General features: G+C 39.0%; 1 protein-coding gene across 4 annotated transcripts in view; it reads right to left on the minus strand.

Moving 5' to 3' along the window:
• IPMK (inositol polyphosphate multikinase) overlaps nucleotides 1-26,259 on the minus strand; it is an 84,934-nt gene that overhangs the window by 41,947 nt on the left and 16,728 nt on the right. For all 4 annotated transcript variants that reach the window (XM_023583020.3, XM_023583019.2, XM_058298877.2 and 1 more), the window contains exon 3: nucleotides 3,616-3,712. In XM_023583020.3, coding sequence (XP_023438788.2) covers nucleotides 3,616-3,712 — 97 coding nt within the window. The remainder of the gene's footprint in view (nucleotides 1-3,615; nucleotides 3,713-26,259) is intronic.

Here is a 26,259-nt window from a genome sequence, read left to right on the forward strand (position 1 = left end):
CATAAATTATTGCATCTTCACAGGAAATATGTGATATTATTTTCAATTTACAGAAGAAAAAGTACAGGATCAAAGACGTTAATGAGTTGGGCAAGTTCACAAAACTTGTAAATAACAAAGGTAGAATGTGAATCCTAGACTTTTGATTTCAGTTATAGTTCTTTCTATGTTAAGAGATGACTCTCAAGATTATTTAGTATTGATAACCAAAAAGATTGTTGATGGCAAGCAAGTACTTGCTTTGTTATTTAAATCATGCTACCATAACTCTAAACTATAAAATGTTAACTTTCTAATAAAATATTTCCTCTTATGCAAATTCCTCCTCTAAACTTTTCAAAGTGATAAATGTTGTGTTTACTCAAACTACCCCTTCCAAACAAACATCTTAAACTGAGCATTTAGTTATCTAGATACCTAATCCAACACCATGGTAAGCAATTGAAGCAGGCTAGATAGGAAATCAATAGACGGATCTGTAATCTAGCAAGAAGCCCACGTGGACATCAATAACACCAAGATGACTGCTGGAAGACTCTTTCGAGAAATCCGATTCAGAACAAGATTTCCTCTGGAAGCGAGAAGTCCCGGATATTCTCCAGGGGCCTTATTATTGGATCCTCATAGGTGGTTGACGGATGGAGTAATCAATCAAAACAGCAAACAGCTGGAACTCCTCCCCTGCCATTAGCAAGGGGGTGGAATGATTAATGGTTTAAAAAGCAAGCACAAATGCTTTGCTTGCTCTCTGCCTTTGGACCCCTTCTGCACTCTGCTCTTGCTGTGTTCCCTGCATGGATCAACATACAAGTAAAACCTGGGCATTTATAATCTATAATAGAAAACTGTAATCTGTAAATCAGTCCACTTTATCACTTTTCAGCCCCTTCCTCTCTACCTGGGACCCAGGATCTATTAATTTCTCTCATTTCTCTTCCCTCCCTACCTTAATAAATTACTGAACTAACTAACCTGACGTGCTCTTGAAATTCATTTCTGCAGCACAGTCAAGAACCTAGACAAAATCCGGTTACACAACATCTGTTAATCATTATATTATTTATAGTGTCACCTTGCTGAGGAATAATAACTCACTCCAAGACAAACAGTATCTATGGAACAAAGTTAATCAAATCTAGGTGAGGCAGGCTAGTTTAAGGAATGGGAAGACGAATCTAAAACCTGGCAGAAAAACACAGCCATGAAACACATGGCCATGGAACCCCACTCGAAATCTCCCTCAGGGAAAAACCACACCAGAAGGCTGCCATGAGACTCCCACCATGAGAACTTCATTTGGAACAAGATTTCACCCGGGATCAAGGAAAAGCATTGGATACCCACAAGGGGCCTTATCATTGCCCCCCCACCCCCACCCCAGGAACTGACTGGTTGGGTAATCAATCTTAACAGCAAACAGCTGGGAACCCTCCCCCAAATATTAGCAAGGGGAGGAATAATTAATGGCTTAAAAAGTAACCACACAAGCCAAATCTCTCTCTCTGCCTAGAGCAGCCCGTAACTACTTCTGGGGATCCATAATCTTATTATTTTCTCCTAAATTTATTTTCTTCTCCCATTTTCCTTAATAAACTCCTACCTAACTAAACCAGCATGTTCTTAAATTCTTTTATACAACATAGATAGCCAAGAACCTAGAGGAATCTAGCTTCAAAGATATTTTATTTTCTCCTTTCTTTTAGCTCATAGATAGCAAAACCAAACAAGCAAACAAACAATACAAAACGGGGGTGGGGGGTATTACAATTGGAAACTCTCTTGCAAAATTGTCTAACAAGAACATGTCCAATAGTATATATGGAATGAATGAAAACCAAAAAGACAATTACAATGATCTGTAAAATAGTTTAGACAAGTGCTGATCTGAGTCATAGACAATATATTTGGAAATGAATGGACTTTAAACACACACACAAAAGTAAAAGTTAACAAAGCATACTTTACTTTTGTCATACAATTTAATTACAGGAGAATGCCAATACCCAAGGGAGCTATCAATTTACTATTTCCTAACTGAGGAGATAACCATGATTTTCTGCTAATAAAACCAGGCACACATAATCAATGAATGCAAGGAAAACAATCGAGGAAAGGAACAAACTCAAGCAGCAGCCCTCTCCTAGTTCTCAAAACTTGGTTCAAGAGCTCTCTACATCAAAATAGACTATAGCTTTTATGTAACAAGCACAACACTGAACTCTACCATAGACCTGCATAATCAGAATAATGGGGAGTGAACCTAGAAATTTGCATTTTAACAGTCAACGGCTATTCTTAAACCCATTCAAATTTGGAATATATTTCCCAGATTTCACCACAGTCAGAGGTTAAGTAGTCATGCTGCTTGTTAAAAGTCTGTCTGGCAGCGGACTTGGCCCAGTGGTTAGGGCGTCCGCCTACCACATGGGAGGTCTGCGGTTCAAACCCCGGGGCCTCCTTGACCCGTGTGTAGCTGGCCTATGTGCAGTGCTGATGCGCACAAGGAGTGCCGTGCCACGCAGGGGTGCCCCACACGCAAGGAGTGTGCCGCATAAGGAGAGCCGCCCAGCAGAAAGAAAGTGCAGCCTGCCCAGAAATGGCACCGCACACACGGAGAGCTGACACAACAGGATGACACAACAAAAAGGAACACAGATTTCCAGGCCACTGACAAAAACAGAAGCAGAAGACCACGCAGCAAATAGACACAGAGAACTGGGGTGGGGGGGAAAGGGGAGAGAAATAAATAAATTAATTAATTAAAAAAAAAAAAGTCTGTCTGCTCTGACAAAGGCCTTTAAGTGGAAAATACTGCTTCAGGTAAAATGCTCACTAACTGACAAGAAAATGGCTATGCCCTTAAAATTTGCCTCTTACTAGGAAACTTACCAGTGGTTTCAAAAGACTGCAATTTTAGACCTGTAGGTTGAAGATGAAAGGATAGAAGCTAGGGAGGAAGTCATACATAAAAATATTTTTCTTGGGAAAGCAGATTTGGCTCAACTGATAGAGCATCTGCCTACCACACGGGAGTTTCAAGGTTCAAACCCAGGGCCTCCTGAACCATGTGGTAAGCTGACCCATGCACAGTGCTGATGTGTACAAGGAGTGCCCTGCTACACAGGGGTGTCATAGGGGAGCCCCACACACAAGGAGTGCACCCCGTAAGGAGAGCTGCCCCACATGAAAAAAAAAAAAAGCAGCCTGCCCAGGAGTGGTGCCGCACACACAGAGAGCTGACGCAGCAACATGACGCAACAAAAAGAGACACAAATTCCTGGTGCCGCTGACAAGAAGGCAAGCAGACACAGAAAAACATACAGTGAATGCGCAGAGAGAGCAGACAAGTGGGGGTTGGGGGGAGAGAAATAAGTACTAACATATATACTTGCAATCAATCATAACATGCTGGTCATTTACATGTATACCATTTAAGAAATTGGTTTTGAAAATCAAAAGTATTAATAAGTTTATCTTACAAAGTAAAAGAGGATTAGAGAAACACATTTTTTTTGTATTTTTATAAAACTAGGCTTGATTTTATATAACACCTTTTAAAAAGGCACTCACTCTCATGAATTAAGACCAGAAGATGGATTTTTAAGAAAAGATTACCATTTGGTGCAGTGGGAGGTGACCAGATGCCATAATATTTTGGTAAATATTTTCGTAGCTCTAGAAGAACATTGTCACTACAATCAGCAGCATATACCTGAAACAAAGGTAAATATAACATTTGCAAGTTAGTTTCTTAAAATGATTGCATGTTATAATGCTTGCATGGTAAGTTTCCTATAATATTAAGTTTCTTATAAATGAGTTTAAAATGCCCTGCACATTTCTCAAATAAAACACAGCATATATGAGTCATAACTTATGAGGGTATGAACTTCAACTGGAAGTAAATTAGGAATAAACAGAAAAGATCACTGGTAGTCTCCAACTACATTGTTTAGAGCATAAATTTTCCTGCTTGTTTATCTGATTCTAGCCTTTCAATGTCCTTGAATTATTTTATAACTCTGTAAATTGTACATAACTGACAGCGATGCAAAAGAATTCTTTTCCATAAAGAAGAAAATATATCTGGTCAGTGGAATTTGAACTGATTTCCCTCCATGCCCCATGGGAAAGGGGAGGAGTTTAGTTTCCATATGTAAATCAATTTCAACCTCCCTTTATTCCATATACATTTGGGCTTCTTTGACTTCTCTTTGAAACAGTTTTAACATCTTGATATTGAGCAAAAGCCAGCTCTAGACACCAGGGTTTTAAAGAGAGAGTTTTACTAGTTGTGCAAGCATTGGGGCACTGCAGTCTCTGGTCCAAAACTGCCTCTCTGAGCTACAGAAATTCTCGTATTTTATAACATCACGGTGCTAATAAATAATTGGGGTAGAGTGAACAGTTTCCTTCATTAATAAACATTAAGGGGCTGAACAGGATGAGGATAGGGATTTGTGGGTGGAGTAGCAAACAAGGGTGAGTCACAAGGATCTGGGATAGAGGTGTACAGAACAGATGTCAGTTACAAGGCCTTTCATACGGATATTAAACAGAGGTGGGTGGAGTAGTTACCATCCCAATATTAAGCATATAGGAGGGTGAGCTCAGTCACAAGGGTGAGGCTAAGTCTAGAGAATAAATATAAACAGGGTGAGACCATTCTAGCCAGCTTCAGTAATTTCAGGAATTAACCTTTTGGTATTTTATAATATAAAGGCATCTATATAATGACTTAGTAATAATTATTTGTTAATTCTTATCCCTTGGTTACAATCTGCCCAGTCCCCTCATTACATAATGAGTTAAATAAAATCTTTAACCAGTATATATTTTATATTTATATGGGTGTCATGATTTTATCTTAAAAATATGTATCATTTAACAATCTAAGTCTACTGCTCATTTAATTTCTTAGTTAACAATAATTCTAGAAGATATTAAAAATTTCTAAATATTCTGAAGTCAAGATTCTAGTATATACTGAAAGAGAGAAAAAATATTTTTGGTTTAAACACAATTTGTAAGACATTTTATCCAATGACTCTCCAAATATGGTCTATTTAATTATCAAAACCATTAGAGTTAACTGCTGTTAAATGTTTATGAAAGCTCAGTATTAGAATTCTAATTATATATATATATCTAACCATATCTATGTCAACCAGTTACATAAAAGATAATTCCAAAGAACAAACTCAAGTGTGGCAGAGATACAACAAATATCCATGTACTACATTGTATTTCTGAGTCTTCCCGTTGCTACTCCTTAAGGCCCATGTCTTCTCCCTAAATTACCTTCCCTGGGTTCAAGAAACCACTCCTTCTCCTTTCCCCTTAAAGCACAGGGATGGTACAAATTTATCTCTGGCAGGTTGCCTTAAACTCTAACCACACCTTTGTAAATAGCTCCTTTATTTTAAACTGCCTGAGTGGACCACTTGTTTCTTGATTAGGGCCTTCACTCATGCTGAAGGTGATTTCTTTATTCTGATAGTTATCTACCCAAAATTTAGGAGTCATGCTTCAATGGAAAATGTCAGAAGCATTTCTACTAAATGAGGAATATGCCCCCATTATTACATCTATTCAGCCCTGAAATGGAGATCCTGGACAGCACTACGTGGATTTGAAAGGAACACACAAAAGTACCAATCACAGAATATATAGTTGTCTATATAGAAAACACCAAATAACCTCAGATAAATATGAATTAATAAGAGTTCACCACGGGAAACGGACTTGGCCCAGTGGTTAGGCCATCTGTCTACCACATGGGAGGTCCGCGGTTCAAACCCCGAGCCTCCTTGACCCGTGTGGAGCTGGCCCATGCACAGTGCTGATGCGCGCAAGGAGTGCCGCACCACTCAGGGGTGTCTCCGGCGTAGGGGAGCCCCACGTGCAAGGAGTGCACCCGTAAGGAGAGCCGCCCAGCGCGAAAGAAAAGTGCAGCCTGCCCAGGAATGGCGCCGCCCACACTTCCCGTGCTGCTGACGACAACAGAAGCGGACAAAGAAACAAGACGCAACAAACAGACACAGAGAACAGACAACCGCGGGGAGGGGGGTAATTAAATAAATAAATCTTTAAAAAAAAAAAAAGAGTTCACAAAGACTGCTAAAGGTAAGACTAAGTCAAATCTATTTCAGTCATACATATTAACCATAATTGGAAAACAATTTTTAAAAATACTATTTACAAGGGAAGCTAAAAATACCTAGAATAAATCCAAAAAATTATGTACAAGACTTGTATAAATAAAACATTTTACTCAAAAAAGAGGCAGTATGTAGTGGTTAAAAGCATAGACTCTGGAGCTGACTGCCTAAGTAAAATCTTAGGGCCATTCTTATTTACTATTTGAATGAGCTTGGTCAAGTTATTAAAACTCATTATGCCTCAGTGTGCATACTTAAAGTAAAATGGGGATAATAACTTTACCTAACTCACAGGTTGTTGTAAAGATTAAATGAGTGTATAGTGGTACAGCATGTACAATAGTACTTGGCACAAGATGTTATGTAAATGTTAAACAGAGACACTGAAGACAAAATAGGGATAACTGGATAGGAAGATTCAAAATAGGAAAAATATCAATTCTCTTCAAATTAATCAGATTTATAAATATTATAAATGATATCATAACATACCTCTAATAAATAGTTGATAACATTTCAATAAAAGGAGAAAAACCTAATAAAAAAATTAGTGAAGGATATAAATAGGAAATTCATACACTATAAATATGTAACTCCACTTTTTATTTCTTAAAGGTTTTAAAGTGCAAATGCATAAAAAGTAATGCTAAATCAATGGTTTTGGACATAAATATATAACAATATAAATTGTAACAAGTACAAAAAAAGGTGGAGGGACAGAGGATATAGGAACAGTATATATGCATGCTATTGAAGTCAGTAACAAATCAAACATGATTGTTAAACATTTAGGATATTAAATTTAAACACCATGGCAAACACAAAGAAATTATCTGCAAAATATATACAAAAAGAAACGTGAAGGCTGTAAATGGTATAATATAAAAAGTCAAATAAAGATTAATGGTGGCATTACTGGAAGAGTTGAGCAACAAAAAAGCATAAGGCTTACAAAGACAAAACAGCAAATGGCAGAAGAAAGTCTTGCATCATCGGTGGTTACTTTAAATGTAAACTGATTGGAAAGCAGATGTCGCTCAAGCAGTTGGGTATCCGCCTACCACATGGTTGGTGTGGGAGGTCCTGGGTTCATTCCTGGTGCCTTCTAAAGAAGAAGAGCAAGACAGTGAACCTATGCAACAAGATGATGCAATGAGGATACACGATGAGAAAACACAATGAAAGAAACAACAAGCAGGGAGCAGACGTGACTCAAGTAATTGGGTTTGGTTCTCAGTGCCTCCTAAAAAGACAACGGGCAGACACAGAGAGCACACTACAAACAGACACAGAAAGCAGACAGTGAGAGGAAACAATAATGGGGGCGGGGAGGTGGGAGAAATAAAATAAAAATAAATTTTTTAAAAAAGTAAATGAATTAAACTCTACAGTCAAATCAGAGATTGACAGAATGGATAAAATAGTGTCACCCAACTGTAATACATAAAATAGATTTTAAGTCAGAAACTATAATGAGGAACTAAGAAGATCACTATATATTGATAAAAAGGAATCAATGCGGCAAGAAGATATAATACACACACATACATACACACACACACTTAATGGCATAGATCCAAAACATAAAAGTAAATATTGACAGATTGGAAGGGAGAAATATATGAGTCTACATTAAAAGTTGGAGGTTTCAATAACACTTTCAATAATGGTGGACAGAACATCTAGACAGAAGATCAATAAGGAAACAGAAGACTTTATCAACTAGACCTAACAGGAATATATAGAAAACCTCACCCAAGAGCAGCAGAATATACATTCTTTTCTAGTATACATGGGTCATTCTCCAGGATAGAAGATAAGGTAGGTCACAAAACAAGTGTCAACAAATTCAAAAATATTGAAATCATACATTATACCATTTCTTTTTTTTTGTCTTTATTCATTTTTTTAATATTACATTAAAAAAATATGAGGTCCCCATATACCCTCCACCCCCCTCACTCCACTCCTCCCCCCATAGCAACATTCTCCTCCATCATCATGAGACATTCATTGCATTTAGTGAATACATCTCTGAGCCCCACTGCACCTCATGGTCAATAGTCCACATCATAGCCCACACTCTCCTACGTTCTGTCCAGTGGGCCATGGGAGGACCTACAATGTCTAGTAATTGTCCCTGCAGCACCACCCAGGACAACTCCAAGTCCTGAAAATGCCTCCACATCTTATCTCTTCCTCCCATTCCCCACACCCAGCAGCCACCATGGCCACTTTCTCCAAACCAATGCCACATTTTCTTCGATTACCAATCACAATAGTTCATGAATAGAAAGAATATCAGTAAGTCCACTCTAATCCATATTCTATTCCTCCATCCTGTGGACCTTGGATTGGTTGTATCCACTCCACATCTATATCAAGATGGGGCTTAGATTCCACATGGATGCTGGATGCAATTCTCCTGCTTTCAGCTGTAGACACTCTTGGCTCCATGGTGTGGTGGTTGACCTTCTTCACCCCCATGTTAGCTGAGTGGGGTAAGTCCAATAAACCAGAGTGTAGGAGCTGAAGTCTGTTGAGGCTCAGGGTCTGGCTATCATATGGTTAGTCCAGAAATTCAGATCCCCTGGGTATATATTAAACCCCAGCACCAACTACAATTCTGGTAAAGTAACAGGAAAGGCTTGTGAGAAAAGATCACATCTGAGTCCAGCTCCATCACACAGAAACACAAACTCCAAAGTAGGGCCAACTGACATGGCACTGAACTCCATCTGCTATGACCACAGAACCTGTGGGTCTCTGTAGCCCTCAGAAGAACCAATACCCGGGGTTGTATCTACTTTATCTGACTCTGGGACTCTGCTGAGGTGTGCATAAGGGCAACCCCTCTGATAACCTCCTGGCTCTTTTTTGGAGACTCATGGCCATATGAACTCATTTGTCCTTTCCATTTCCCCCTTGATTCAGGTCAAAAAGCATTTTTAACTCCTGTTATTATATGTAGACTGAGATATTCTGCTGGTCTGAGTTAAACCTTTTATTCAAGGTCCTTTTCTAGTTACATCATCAGCAGGTACTTGGTAGTAATCCCTCGGCGCCAGGGAAGCTCATCCCTGGGAGTCATGTCCCACTCTGGGGGGAACATTATATCATTTCTAACCACAATGGAATGAAGCTAGAAATCAAGAACAGAGGGGGAACTGGAAAATTCGCAAATACATGAACATTAAACAACACACCCTTAAACAAACAATGGGTCAAAGAAGAAATTACAAGGGAGATTAGTAAATATCTTTAGGTTCAAGGTGCTAATAATAGGGTGGGGAGTATATGGGAAATCTGTAGTTTCTGCATTATTTTTCTGTAAACCTACAACTTCTCAGAATCTTCTCCCCCCCAACACACACACAAGAGAACTGTACAACTTAAACAGTGAACTCTAATGTGAACCAAGTACTATAATTAATAGCATAATTATAATATTGTTCCACTGACTGTAACAAAGGTACCACACTAAAGCAAAGTGTTAATAATAGGGTAAAACTGTGAGTATAAGGTGAGGGGGATATATGAGAGTTCTGTATTTTATTCAGATTTATCTCTAACCCTACAACTTCTCTAATAATAATTATTTAAAGAGGCTCCCCAAATAAAAGAATATGTAATGTATAGCTGCCCAAATATTTATGCCCACCTAACCCATCTCCTTTTATAGCAAAGACTAACAAAGGACAAAGAAACAAATACTATCCAACCATATAGCCAATTATCCCAGATATAATACAATGTCTAATCCAATGACCTACTTTTCAGGTATCCCCAATATTACAATTTCCTACAATTAATGGTCGCTTAGACTTCTTATGTATAACAGGCACTTTTACCCTGACAGGTAGATTACATTATTCTTAAACTGTTTGATTGGGAGGAAGAGAAGCCCCTTCCTTTATGGTGAAGTCTAAACTGCAAATGAATTTACAAGAAAGCCTATTTATACAGCTCAAATCCCAATACAGCAAACTTCCTAGGACATTCAAACTATAATAAAACTTTATTTTATCAGAAACCGAGTTTAAAATCTACAAGGAGAGGAAAAGAATGTATGTTTCTGTCTCTCCAAGAAAGCAGCCTTGAAAAAGTGAATACACAAAAAAGAAATGATTTGTAGTAAGCAGACTGAAATGTGGCACCATTTGATAAGCATTAACTCTGGATCATGTCATGCCACCTCACTCTCTTTAGAATCTATAAATTATTAACATTTCCTTTGAGGTTATAAAGCTTGAAGAAAATAAATTATAGTCCACAGCCATACAACTAAATGGCAGAAACAGGATTAGAAGATTTGCACAATTCCAAAAAGTGAACTTTATAACACGAAGAGTAAAGCTTAATATAATCAAATTTTTAAAAATTATTTAGGAAGTTGGGGGAATCCTAGCAAAGAATACAGAATAGGAAAAGAAAATCAACTGTATTACAAATATATGAAACCACCTCACTGAATGGGGTGGGGAGAAAGGTGATGATCTAATTAACTTTGGAAATGAATGGAGTCTGTAAGACTAAAGGCAAAAGGAACTATACCTAAGTACTGTACTCTAGTTGATAAAACTGTTTCCTACAGGGGAAATAAGTTATCAATTCTCATACTCTTATGCATATATATACAACTAAACAAATAAACGCAGGGCAGATGTGGGAAGCAGATTTCTCACTGTTGGAAAGCCAATTTACACATTAAAAAGGGGTGCAGACTAAAATGATACATGTGGTAATGGAACAGAACTAGAAACATTTGTTATCTCATATTTAACTTAATATAGATGGAGATGGCTACATACAGTATTTTTAGCTATGTGTATATACACAGGTTAGTAGCGATTCATGTATTTCTTTTTTCTGTCAGCTGAGAAGGCCTAAAAAAAACGATATCCTAGTAACTATACGCACACCTAATATCCAGATCTATGTTTATAATATCCTACAATAAAAGGAACCAAGGCACCTTGAAAAAATGGCTGATTCTAGAACTGGGGCATAAAGTATAAAAAATGACCCTGGGGAAAGCATATGTGGCTCAAGCGAATGAGCTACCACCTACCACATGGAAGGTCCTGGGTTCTGTTCCTGTTGCCTCCTAAAGAAGACAAGCAAGAGAGTGAGCTGACATGAAGGGCTGGTGCAGCAAGGTGATGAAACAGGATGAAGCAACAAGAGGCAAAAGGAGGAAAATATAATGAGACACAACAAAGCAGGGAATGGAGGTGATTCAAGCAATTAAGCGCCTCCTTCCCACATGGGAGGTCCCAGGTTTGGTTCCTGGTGCCTTGTAAAAGGAAGACAAGCACACAGCGGGTGCAAACGGGGGGAGAAATAAATAAATAAATCTTTAAAAAAAAAAATTACTCTGGCTATCTTGTAGTTCCAGAAAGTAAGAAAATGTTGGGAATCAAACCAACTACACACAATTGAGACATCTGTCAAAGTGGCACAGGACCTAACTGAAAAAGCTCCCAAAGGCCAAAACTAGAACAATCTGAGCAACCTCAACAGTCATAAATCACGTTGCTAGCATATGCCTTAATATAATGTGAAGAACATGGCACTTTTCTTTTGTGGTCCTCCTCTCCAAAACCCATAAGTCCCATGAGAAAAACACCAGAAAAATTCTAATATACCTGGATGGGAATCTAGGGGAAAAAAGGTCATTGGGCAAAAACTAAGAAAATGTAAATAATGATTTTAGTTAATTGTAATGTATGATTATTGGTTTTTTAATTGTACCAATGAACCATTCTAATGTAAGATATTAATAACGGAAACTGGATGTGACGGGTATATGGAACTATCAGTAAGTACTATCTACTCAATTTCCTGTAAACCTAAAACTGTTCTAAAAAAAGCCCCTATTAATAAAAAATGAAAACTACAAACCAATGACACTTTTTAATATAGACATAAAAATCCTCAACAAGATACCAGTAAACTCAATCGTGAAAACATACTAAATAAGACAGTCACAAAGGACCACATGTGTATGATTCCAGTTATATAAAATGTTCAGAATATGTGTATGTATAGAAACTGAAAGATTAATTGCTTAATGGTTAGTGGTTGCCTTGAGCTGGCGAGATTAGAGGAAATAGGGAATGACTGCTAACAAATACAGGGTTTCTTGCTGGGGCAATTGACTGTGATGATTCAACTCTCTTAAATATACTAAAAATTACTGAATTGTACATTTTAAATGGGTGAAATGATTGATATGTGAATTACATGGCAATAAGGCCGTTATATAAAAAATTAGCTGATATTTCATATTATTTACAAGCATTTCAAGTCAAAATTTTTATAACTCTTCTAATCAAGAAAGTGAAGACTTATTAAAGTAATCATCTTTTCCTTAATCAAATAAAAAAAAAGTTGACCATAAAAATGCTCATTTCTCTTCTCTGATAAAAACTTCAATAATAACTGACTAGTACCTTTAACTCATAATATATAAAGATTGATAAACTGTATGTCATGGTTTGCCAGAGCTGCTACAACAAATACCAGATAATGGATTGGCATAAACAACAGGTATTGACTCACAGTTTCAGAGACTAGAGTCCAAAATCAAGAAACTGGCAAGAATATGCTTCCTTTGGAGTCAGTAATACTCTGGTTATGATAGTCCCCCATCACATGGCAATGTTCTTATTCTTTCATGTGCTTTCTCTGATTTCTGGCTTTTATATCTTCTGTCATCTTCTCTTGTTTCTATTGTGTCCAAATTTCCTCTCTGTGTCCAAAGTTCTCCAGTAATACAGATTAAGACCTACCCTGATTCAATCTGGCCACACATTAGCTAATAATAACATCTTCAAAAGGTTCTATTTACAAATGGGTTCACACCCTTAGGATCATGGATTACGATTGAGAGCATGTCTTTTGTTGCAGTATGATTCAATCTACCATACCATATTACTGTACATTTTTCTCCCAAAAGGTGTAACTTCACAACTCTTTAAAATTAAAACATTTTCCTAAAAACAGTTCATTTCTTTGTCTATGAAGAGTCTCTCAGTTAAGTGTTTTGAACTTGTAGGTCACAATCCATTAACTAAAATCAGTTTAGTGGTTCAGAATAAGGAACTTTAAAATAAATAATACAGACTTTGGGAAAATGGGGGACTACAAGACACAGGATTCTTCTCTCCCAGAAAAAAAGCTAGAAGACAGGCAGAAATGGATTGGAAAAAACCTAGGGTTTAGAACACCAGGGGAAGGTTGGATACCGCCTGCAGACAGGAACGAAGGAAAAGAATTCATAGAGCAGGAAGCGGACTTGGCCCAGTGGTTAGGGTGTCCGTCTACCACATGGGAGGTCTGCGGTTCAAACCCTGGGCCTCCTTGACCCGTGTGGAGCTGGCCCACATGCAGTGCTGATGCGTGCAAGGAGTGCCGTGCCACGTAGGGGTGTCCCCCGTGTAAGGGAGCCCGATGCTCTCCGTAAGGAGAGCCACCCAGCGTGACAGAAAGTGCAGCCTGTCCAAGAATGGCACCGCCCACACGGAGAGCTGAAACAACAAGATGACACGACAAAAAGAAACAGATTCCCATGCTCCTGACAACAACAGAAGTGGACAAAGAAGACGACGCAGCAAATAGACACAGAGAACAGACAACCAGGGTGGGGGGCATGGAGGGGAAAGGGGAGAGAAATAAATAAATAAAATCTTTAAGGAAAAAAAAAAAGAATTCATAGAGCAAAACTGAGTTAAAAGCAGCAGTGCAACTGCCACTGTGTTCCTGCATGCTAGACACTTCTAACACTTCCAAATTCTCAGGCCTACTGGTCTGGGACAACAGACAAAGGAACCCCAGGGATCCATCTTCCCAGGAAAGGGGAGAGAAAGGGACACAGCCTATGGCTGACCCAGCTTTTGACACACAAATTTTGTCTGCTTTTTTCCCAGGAGCCCTTCCAGGCTGGTTGAGGCCCTGCCATTGTTTGCACTGAGAACTAAAGAGATCCGAGACTAAAAATCTACCACTCTCAATCTCTATTGACCAGGACTGGTTGGTTGAGGATGAAGAGGGGAGTGGAATTATTTCCTATGTGGCAAAAGGGAGGGGGCTGCCAGCAAAGGTTGGAGAAATGCCTCTAAGAAAGTTTGAATAGGCCCCAAGCAGGATCCTCAGGTCCCTATTGCAGCAAACATTCCCTAACCACGCACTAAACTGAGAAGGCTGCCAAAGAGTGCCATCTGCTGGCAGACCAAGGAAGTGCACATGAGGAAATTAAAAGTAAATAAGGGAAGCAGACTTGGCCCAGTGGTTAGGGCGTCCATCTACCACATGAGAGGTCCGCGGTTCAAATCCCGGGCCTCCTTGACCTGTGTGAACCTGGCCCATGTGCAATGCTGATGTGCACAAAGAGTGCCATGCACACAGGGGTGTCCCTGCGTAGGGGAGCCCCACTTGCAAGGAGTGCGCCCTGTAAGGAGAGCCTCTCAGCACAAAAGAAAGTTCAGCCTGCCCAGGAATGAGTCCGCACACATGGAGAGCTGACACAGCAAGATGACACAACAAAAAGAAACAGATTCCCATGCCGCTGACAACAACAGAAGTGGACAAAGAAAAACATGTAGCAAATAGACACAGAGAACATACAACTGGGCGGGGGGGATAAGTGAAAAATAAACTAAAGAAATAAATAAATAAAAGTAAATAAGTGGCCTTTTCTGGCCTTTACAACCTCCCTCACCAAGGCCTAAGAAGTGGATCTGCAACCCATTATTGGGTTCACTGCCCAGTTTTGAGCAAATAACAGAAACAATCCTAAAGTCCTAGAACAGGTTGAACCAAACATCAAAGAACATCAATAACACAACTTTCTGCCACTAAATCCCAATGAAAGAGGGAAAAATTAAACATGAGTAAACTTACCATTTTAATCAGATGCCTACACATCAGCAAAAAATTACAAGTCACACTAAAATAATGGAAGAAAAAGCCCAAGAAAAGGAATATATCAAAGTGCCAGAATAGACACAGGATTTGAGACAACTAATCAAAAAGATACATGCAAATTTTCAAAATCAAAAATCAAATTAATAAGCTGAAAGAACATAAGGTTAAAGAGATAAAGGACATCAAGAAGACACTGAGTGAGCACAAAGAAGATTTTGAACCTGAATAGAAAAGAAACAGAATTCATGGGAATGAAAGATAATAGGTGGGATCAAAAACACATTAGAGGCATACAACAGAACCTCAAAATGACAGAAGAAAGTGCTATCAAAGACAGAACATCTGGAAACTGGAGAAAGAAATGAACAAGGAGAGAAAAGAATAGAAAAAATTTAGCAGGAGTTCAGAGTGTAGAATGATAACAAGAAATGCAACAACGTATGTGTCATGGGAGTTCCAAAGAAGAAAAGAGAAAAGGGCAGAAAGACTATTTGAGGACATACTAGCAGAAAATGTCTCAATTCTCACAAAAGAAATGAATTTACATGTGCAAGAATAAATCTGAATAAATCTTCAAAAAACTAAAGTCAAAGAAAAAGAGAAAATTTTGAGAGCAGCAAGAGAGAAGCAAATCATCACATACAAGGATGCACACTAAGACTTAGTGTGGATTTTTCATCAGAAACAAGGAAGGCAAGAAGACAGTGGTATGATACAATTAGAATATTTAAAGAGAAAAACTACCAGCTGAGAATTCTTCATAAAACAAAACTGTCCTCCAAATATGAAGATGAGTTTAAATATTCACAAACAAAAACTAAGAGTTTGTAAAAAAAAGAATCCACATTTGGAGGAATTAAAGGAAGCCTTAGGGCCTGAAAGAAAGAAACAGGAGAGAGAGGCCTGGAGGAGAGTACAGAAGAAAGAATACCAGAAAGGATAACCAAAAAATAAAGTGACAGTCGAAAATAATATATGACATACGAAAAACCAAAGAATAACATGGTGGAAGTAAATAATGCATTTACAGTAATACTGAATGTGAATGGATTAAACTCCCCAATCAAAAGATAGCAGCTGAGACAGCAAGATGGCAGCGGAGTAAGGAGCTCCTAGGGTCAGCTCCTGCTACAGGGCAGTTAGTAAACACCCAGAGCTCTCTGGAGCTACTGAAGCACCTGTTTGGGGGCTTCAGGAGGCCAGAAGGGCATCCTGCCACAACCTTGAAGGAATGGAAGGAGGAGGTTGACCATCTGCAGAGAAGACTCGTAAGTAGAGTGCTCCACGCCACGGAGGCCGGTGCCTATCCTCCACTGGAGGCACAAGCCTCCTTGGGAGCTGTTCTGTGGCTGGAATCCAAAGCTCCACTTCCCAAAAACGGGGGAGGAAGAGATGGTTGGCACCAATTTCAGGTCTGATGAGTAAATTCAGTGAGCTATAGTATGATCCTGAGAACAGCTAAGGTTTGAGTCTGTCCAGGTCAGAAAGAGGCTGGGATGCCATCTTAACTCTACGCCTGGCACAAGGGGAAGCAGGGTGGACTGAAAATCCCAGTGCTGGCGGAGACCAGCTTCTTCCCATCCAGATCATATTACAGCTCAAGCCTAGGCACAGTGCCACCTCCAGCAGGGAGGAAGCTGTGGGGACCTGTGCCAGCCTCTCTGGGAAGTTACTGGTCAAACTGTGCAAGCTGGGGATTATCCTATTCTGGCAGCGTGAGCTACCCCAGGAGCTGTTCTGTGACAGGAATTAGAAGCTCTATTTCCCAGAAACGGGAGGAGGAGATGGTTGGCTGCTGATCAGCTACTGATTGGGAGACTTGGCTGGCTAAGTTATAACCCCGGGAACAGCTGGGGTGAGAACCAGCCCAAGTCAGAAAGAGGCCAGTAGCCACCATTCTGACTCCACCCCCAGCCTTAGGGGAAGCCAGGCCGACAGTTTATTTCCCCCAGATCAGCCTGCAGCCTGCCTAGGCTTCAGCCCCACCTCTGGCAGGGAGGACTGGCATAGACTGAAAATCGGAAGTCTACCAGGGCAACTGCGGTCATCTTAGGAACCGCACTGCATAGACTGCTGCCCACACCTGCAACTCCATACCTGCACCAGGCAGGAGAGAAAGGGATGTAAAGTTCATCAGTCTCTCCGGGCAACTATAGTCTAGGCCTGCACGTGGATTATTCCACATAGCTGAGACTCTGTCCCTACCCCTGGCAAAGGAGAAAGTTGGGAGAAGCTTTTTAGTCCCTGGGGCAATTGAGGGCATCTTGAGCCTCCACAGTTTATAGCACCAATTACATCCTTGGCTACTACTGCACAACCAGCAAGGGAGAAAGGGCAGGAAGCCCTAAAGTAAAGAGAAAAACTGTACCCAGAATAAATACTCTAGTAATCCAGATGCCAAGACACCAATCAAAAATTACAATCCTCACCAAGAAAAAGGAAGCTATGGCCCAGTTAAAGGAACAAGATAAGCCTCCAGATGACATAAAGTAGTTGAGACAACTAATTATAGATGTTCAAACAAATCTCCTTAATCAATTCAATGAGATGGCTAAAGAGATTAGGATATTAAGAAGACATTGGGGCGGTGGACTTGACCCAGTGGATTGAGCGTCCGTCTACCACATGGGAGGTCGGCGGTTCAAACCCCGGGCCTCCTTGACCGGTGTGGAGCTGGCCCCATGTGCAGTGCTGATGCACGCAAGGAGTGCCCTGCCACGCAGGGGTGTCCCAGCGCAGGGGAGCCCCACGCACAAGGAGTGTGCCCCATAAGGAGAGCCGTCCAGCACGAAAGAAAGTGCAGCCTGCCCAGAAATGGTGTCGCACATACCGAGAGCTGACACAAGATGACGCAGCAAAAAGAAACACAGATTCCCGTGCTGCTGACAACAACAGAAGCGGACAACGAAGATGCAGCAAATAAACACAAAGAACAGACAACCGGGGTGGGGGTGGGGGAACGGGAGAGAAATAAATAAATAAATCTTTAAAAAAAAAAAAAGACATTAGAAGAGCACAAAGAATTTGAAAGCATACATAGAAAAATAGCAGATCTTACAGGAATGAAAGGTGCAATCAATGAAATTAAAAAAACATTGGAATCATATAATAGCAGATTTGCAGAGGCAGAAGAAAGGATTGGTGACCTTGAAGAAATGGCCTCTGAAAGTGAACATACAAAAGAACAGATGAAAAAAAGAATGGAAAAAATTGAACAAGGTCTCAGGGAACTAAATGACAGCCAGAGATGTGCAAACATACATGTCATGGGTGTCCCAGAAGGAGAAGAGAAGGGAAAAGGGGCAGAAGGAATATTTAAAGAAATAATGGTAGAAAATTTCCCAACCCTATTGAAAGACATAGATACCCTTGTCCAAAAAGTACAACGTATTCCCATCTGAAAAAATCTGAATAGACCAACTCTGAGACACATACTAATCAGAATGTAAATGCCAAAGACAGAGAGAGAATTCTGAGAACAGCAAGAGAAAAGCAATGCATAACATATAAGGGATATCCAATAAGATTAAGTGCTGATTTCTCACCAGAAACCATGGAGGCAAAAATAGTGTCTGATATATTTGAAATTCTACAAAGAAAAACTTCCAGCCAAGAATCTTATATCCAGCAAGACTGTTTTTCAAAAATGAGGGCAAGATTCGAATATTCACAGATGAACAGAAACTGAGAGAATTTCTAAGCAAGAGACCAGATTTTCAGGAAATACTAAAGGGTGTGCTAGAGCCTGAAAAGAAAAGACAGGAGAGAGAGGCCTGCAAGAGGATCTAGAAATGAAGATTATGTCAATAAAAGTAACTAAAAGTTTCAAAAGAGTGGTGAAAATAAAATATGACAGATGAAACTCAAATAGTCAGGAATAAACTTAACCAATGATATAAAGCACTTTATTCAGAAAACTGCAACCCAATGTTAAAAGAAATAAAAAAAGTCCTAAATAACTGGAAGAACATTCCATGCTCATGGACTGGAAGACTAAATATCATTAAGATGTCAATTCTACTCAAATTGATACACAGATTCAATGCAACCCTAATAAAAATTCTACCAGTATTAAAAAAAAAAAATTGAAAACACAATTAGTAAATTTATGTGGAAGGTTAAGGGGCTCTGAATAGCCAGAAACATCACAAAAGGAAAAGCGAATCCCCTCTCCGGACTTTAAATCATACTCCCAAGCTATAGCATTAAAATCAGCATGGTGCTAGTATAAGGACAGATACAAAGACCAATGGAACCAAGTTGATGGCCTCACAAGTACGGTCAAGTGATTTTTGATTAGCCTGTCAAACCCACACAGCTCGAGCAGAATAGTCCATTAAGCAAAATGGTGCTGACAGAACTGGATATCTATAGGCAAAAGAAGGAAAGAGGACCTCTGTCTCACACCTTATCCAAAAATTAATTCAAAATGGATCAAAACCTAAAAATAAAAGCAAGAACCAAAAAACTTCTAGAAGAAATTGTAGGAAAGCATCTTCAAGACTTGGTGGTAGGTGGTGGATTCTCAATGGAGATAAGAGAAGGACTGAGATGGAATACTGATGTTTAATGCATGTAGAAGTTTTAATTAGCTTTACTGTAAAAGTGTGGACATGTATAGAATGGATGGTAAAAATAATAATAGCTAATTTATAAATAGGGATGTGGCTAAAAGAGAAAAGTTGGAATAGATACTCCACAAAAATTGTAACCAAAACGGTAGTCTAGGGATGTAAATGCCAACTGACAGAATGTTTGAGAATAATCTAGGAACTGAATAGCACAGGAAACTAAAAGGTGAATGAGAATTGTGGTTGATGGTACAGATGCAAGCGTGTCCTTTGTGAGCTACAGCAAATGTATATCACTACTTCAGGGTGTTGGGAACGCATGGGAAAAATACAACTGGAATGACCTATGGACTGTGGTTAACAGTAATGATAAAATATTCTTGCATCTATGCCAAAGATGTACTGTGTTGATAATGGGGCAGTATGGAAAATGTGAGCCAAATGTATTCTATTCTATGGACATGGTAACAATCAGATAATATTATTTTATCTGTAACAAATGTTTCACCAGTGTGGTGTGCTGATAGATGGGCATTCCTTGAGAATTCTGCATATGTGCACGATTGTTTTATAAGTTTACAACTTCTATCATAAAAAATATATTTAAAAAATAATAATAAGGCGTGTTTGGGGAAAACACACCAAATGTCAGATAAGGACTATGATTACTATTAAGATTTTTACAATGTTCTTTCATAGTTTGTAACAAACGTCTCATGACAATGCAAGGTGTTGGTGGAGGGTTGTTGTATGGGACCCCAGTATGATGTTATGCATGTTTGCTTTGTAAGTTCACAACTTTTAATATACATTTAATTGTTTATGTATGTTCATGTAACATAAATGACATAAAGATAATAGGAGAGTTGGGTGGAAATACTTTGGTTAGTAGTGATATTTTGACAACACTTTTTAATCATTAGTTAAAAAGGCTTAATAACAATGTAAGGTGTTGGTGGTAGGGTGAGTTATGAGAGTCCTGTATGATGTTATATATGTTTGTTTTGTAAGTTCACAACTATTACTATACACTTACCGTTTATGTATGTTTGTGTTTGGGTGATATATTTCAACAAATTAATTTTAAAAAAAAGAGAGAGAGAGAGGCTAAGAGAAAGCTGTTTACAAGAGACTCACTTTAGACCCAGGAATACAAACTGGCTGAAAGAGAAAGGTTGGAATAGATTCTCCACAAAAATTATAACCAAAAAAGAGTAGCAGTAGCTATACTAATACCAGTCAAAACAGACTTTAAATCCAAAAAAGTTATGAGATACAGAAGGCCATTATATATTAGCAAAATGGACAATCCACCAGGAAGATATAACTGTCATAAATATCTATGCATCTAACCAGGATGCCCAAAAATACACAAGACAAACTCCAGCAAAACTGAAGGGAGAAATGGACATCTCCACAATAATAGTTGGAGACTTCAACATGCTACTCACATCATTAAATAGAAAAACTAGACAGAAAATTAATAAGAAAACAGATAACTTGAACAATCTGATCAACTCAGTGGGTTATACATTCTTTCCAAATGATGATGGATCTTTCTCCAGGATAGACAACATATTAGGTCACAATGCAGCTCTCAATAAATCTAAAAAGACTGAAATTATACAAAGCACCTTCTCAGATTATAATAGAATTAAACTGGAAATGAATAACATAAGAAAGAAGTAAATTCACAAATGTGTAGAGGCTAAACAACATACTCCTAAATAACCAATGGGGGGTCAAAGATGAAATTGCAAATGAAATCAGTAAATATATTGAGACAAATGAAAATGAGAACACAACTTAACAAAATTTATGGGATGCAGCGAAGGCAGTTCTGAGGGGGAAATTTATAGCCTAAACACCTATATTAAAAAGAAGAGCCAGGAAGCAGATTTGGCCCACAGACAGGGCATATGCCTACCATACAGGAGGTCCAAGGTTCAAACCCAGGGCCTCCTGACCCATGTGATGAGCTGGCCCACGCACAGTGCTGATGTGCACAAGGAGTGCTGTGCCACACAGGGGTGTCCCCTACATTGGGGAGCCCACGCACAAGGAGTGCTCCCCATAACGAGAGCCACCGGCCACGAAAGAAAAAAGTGCAGCCTGCCCAGGAATGGTGCCACACACATGGAGAGCTGATGCAGCAAGATGATGCAACAAAACAAGACACAGATTCTGGGTGCTGCTGACAAGAACACAAGTGGACACAGAAGAACACACAGCAAATGGACACAGGAAGCAGACAACTGGGGGGTGGGGAAGGGGAGAGAAATAAATAAAAAATAAATCTTTAAAAAAATTAAATTAAAAAAGAATTTAAAAAACGCAGAGCCAAAATCAAAGATCCAACTGAACAACTGGGGAAACTAGGAAAAGAACAGCAAATCAATCCCAAAGCAAGCAGATGGAAAGAAATAATAAATATTAGAGCAGAAATAAAGGAAATTAAGAACAAAAAATAAATAAAAATAGAGAAAACCAACAAGATCAAAAGCTGGTTCTTTGAGAAGATCAATAAAATTGACAAACCCTTAGAGAGACTAACAAGGAGAAAGAGAGAAGATGCAAATAAATAAAATCAGAAATGAAAAGGGAAGTTATGACTGACCCCACAGAAATAAAAAGGATCATAAGAGGATATTATGAGAAACCGTATGCCAAAAAACTAGACAACTTAGATGAAAATGACAAATTCCTATATTTCACAAACAACCTACACTGATACTACAAGAAATACAAGAACTTAACAAACCAGTCACACTGAAAGAGATTGAATCAGTCATCAGAAATCTCCCAAAGAAGAAAATCCCAGGACTGGATGGCTTCACATGTGAATTCTACCCAAGCATTTCGAGAAGAATTTTTTTCTTTTGTCTTTATTTAGTTTTTTAATGTTACAATCAGAAAATATGAGGTCCCCGTGTACCCCCCCCCCACTCCTCCCTCCGTAACAACAACCTTCTTCATCATCATCAGACATTCATTGCACTTGGTGAATACATCTCTGAGCACTGCTGCACCTCATGGTCAATGGTCCACACCATAGGCCACACTCTCCCACAGTCCACCCAGGGGGCCATGGGAGGACATACAATGTCTGGTAACTGTCCCTGCAGCATCACCCAGGACAACTCCAAGTCCCGAAAACGCCCCACATCACATCTCTTCCTCCCATTCCCCACACCTAGCAGCCACCATGGCCACTTTCTCCAAACCAATGCCACATTTTCTTTGATTACTAATCACAATAGTTCATGAACAGAATATCAGTAAGTCCACTCTAGTCCATACTCTATTCCTCCATCCTGTGGACCTTGGAATGGTTGTGTCCACTCCACATCTATATCAAGAGGGGGCTTAGATTCCACATGGATGCTGGATGCGATTCTCCTGCTTTCAGCTGTAGGCACTCTTAGCTCGCTGGTGTGGTGGTTGACCTTCACCTCCATGTTAGCTGAGTGGGGTAAGTCCAATAAACCAGAGTGTAGGAGCTGAAGTCTGTTGAGGCTCAGGGCCTGGCTATCATATGGTCAGTCCAGAAATTCAGATCCCCTGGGTATATATTAAACCCCAGCACCAACTACAATTCTGGTAAAGTAACAGGAAAGGCTTGTGAGAAAAGATCACATCTGAGTCCAGCTCCATCACACAGAAACACAAATTTCAAAGTAGGACAACTGACATGGCACTGAACTCCATCTGCTATAACCATAGAACCTGTGGGTCTCTGTAGCCCTCAGAAGAACCTATACCTGAGGTTGTATCTACTTTATCTGTCTCTGGGACTCTGTGTGCATAAGGGCGACCCCTCTGATAACCTCCTGGCTCTTTTTGGAGACTCATAGCCATATAAACTCATTTGTCCTTTCCGAGAAGAATTAACACCAATCCTTTTAAACTCTTTCAAAAAATTGAAGAGGAGGGAAAATTATCCAATATATTTTATGAAGCCAACATTACCCTAATACCAAAGCCAGATAAAGACACTACAAGAAAAGAAAACTGCAGACCAATCTCTTTAATGAACATAGATGCAAAAACTCTCAAAAAAATACTTCCAAATAGAATCCAAGGAAGCAGATATAGCTCAAGTGACTGAGCTCCTGCTTTCCACATGGGAAGTCTCTAGTTCGGATCCCAGTGCCTCCTAAAGAAGACAGCAAGCTGGCACGATGGGCAGGCACAGCCAGCTGATACAACAAGAGACACAAGAAGAAAAACATAATGAGAGACACAACAGTGCAGGGAGCAGAGGTTCCCCATGCCTCCTAAAATAGAGGATGAGCAAGACAGAGCTGGTGTGATGGGCAGGTGGCAAGCTGACACAACAAGATGACGCAGCAAGAGATACAAGAAGAAAAACACAATGAGAGACACAACAAAGCAGTGGCTCAAAGCAATTAGGTGTCTCTCTTCCATATCGGAGGTTGCAGATTCGGTTCCCAGTACAGCGAGTACAAACAATGAGGGTGTGGGGAGAAATAAAAAAATAAAATAAATCTTAAAAAAAAAAAATCCAACTGCATATCAAAAGACATATACAACATGACCAAGTGGGATTTATTCCTGATATTCAAGGATAGTTCAACATAAGAAAAACAACTAATGATAATTAACATAATATACATTAACAAATTATATAGAGAAAAAAAATATATGATCATCTCAATCAATGCAGAAAAGGTATTTGACAAAATCAAGCATAGTTTCTTTTTTTTTTTTTTCCCAGGAGGCACTGGGAATCAAACCTGGGACCTCCCATGTGGGAGGTGGGAGCTCAAACACTTCAGCCCCAGCCACTACCTGTTTCAGCATCCTCTATTGATAAAAATTCTCCAAAAGATAGGAATAGAAGGAAAATTCCTCAATATGATAAAGAGTATGTATGAAAAACCCACAGCCAATATCATACTCAATGGAGAAATGTGAGAGCATTCCCTCTAAGAACGGGAACAAGACAAGGAAGCCCACTGTTACAACTGTTATTCAACATTGTGCTAGAAGTTCCAGCTAGAGCAATTAGACAAGAAAAAAATAAATAAATAAAAGACATCCAAATAGGAAAAGGAAAACTCTCACTTTTTGCAGATGACATAATACTATATTTAGAAAATTCTGAAATGTCTACAACAAAGATAACTGAGCTAATAGCTCAGCAAAGCGGCACAAGACAAGATCACACAAAAATCAGTAATGTTTCTGTACACTAGTATTGAACAATCTGAGGAGGAAATCTGAGGGACAATCTGAGGGTAAAGTTCTATTTCCAACAGCAACAAAAAGATTCAAATACATAGGAAAAAATTTAACCAAAGACCTATATGCAAAAAACTAAAAAACACCGCTAAAAGAAATCAACAAAGACGTAAACAAATGGAAAGACATTCTGTGTTCATGGAATGGAAGGCTATGTATGGTGAAGATAGTAATCCTATCCAAACTGACTTATAGATTCAAGCAATACTAATCAAAATTCCAACAGCCTATGTTACAGAAATAGAAAAGGCAATTAGCAAATTCATTTGGAAGGGAAAGTACACCTGAACAGCCTAAAGTATTCTAAAAAAGAAGACCAACGTGTAAGGAATTTCACTGCATGATCTTGAAAGATATTATAAAGTGGCACTGGCCAAAACAGCATGGTTTTTGTGTGATCTTTGTATCTTAAAAAAATAAACAAAAAACAGCATGGTATTGGCATGAAGACAGACACATCAATCAGTGGAACAGAACTGAAGAGAAAAGAAATAAACCCTCACCTCTACAACCACTGACCACTGAAAGCCATGTTAACAGGACAAAAGAAAGAGTCTCTTTGCAAATGGTGCTGGGAAAACTTGATATCCACAACAAAAAGACTGAAAGAGGACCCCAAAAAGGATCAAAGACCTAAGTGTAAAAGCCAGGACCACAGAACTACTGGAAGAAAATGTAGGGAAACATCTTAAAGCCCTTGTGTTAGGTGGCGATTTTTTGGACCTTACACTCAAATCACAAGCAATGAAAGAAAAAACAGATAAATGGGACTTCCTCAAAATTAAACATGTTTGTACCTCAAAGGATTTTCTCAAAAGGGTGAAAAGGCAGCTAACTCAATGGGAGAAATTATTTGGAAATTACAAATCTGATAAGGGTTTAATATACATGATATATAGGGAGATGTTAAAACTCAACAATAGAAAGACAAACAACCCGAGTAAAAAATGGGCAAAAGACTTGCACAGACATTTGTCTAAAGAAGAAATACAAATGGCAGAAAAACACAAGAAAATTTTTCAACATTACTAGTGATTAGGGAAATGCACATTAACACTACAATTAGATATCATTTCACACCATTTAGAATGGCCACTATTAAAAAAGAATTACTAGTGTTGAAGAGGATGTGGAAAGATAGGAACACTTATTCACTTTTGGTGGGAATGTAGAATGGTACAGCCACTGGGACGGATTGTCTGGCAGTTTTTAAAGAAACTGAATATAGATTTGCCACGTGACCTGGCAGAACCACTACCGGGTAAATACCCAGAAGAACTGAAAGCAGTGACCCAAAAAGACATCTGCACACTGATGTTCATAGTAAACGATTG

Source organism: Dasypus novemcinctus, chromosome 6 (genome assembly GCF_030445035.2).
Source record: "Dasypus novemcinctus isolate mDasNov1 chromosome 6, mDasNov1.1.hap2, whole genome shotgun sequence".
Classification (NCBI taxonomy): domain Eukaryota; kingdom Metazoa; phylum Chordata; class Mammalia; order Cingulata; family Dasypodidae; genus Dasypus; species Dasypus novemcinctus.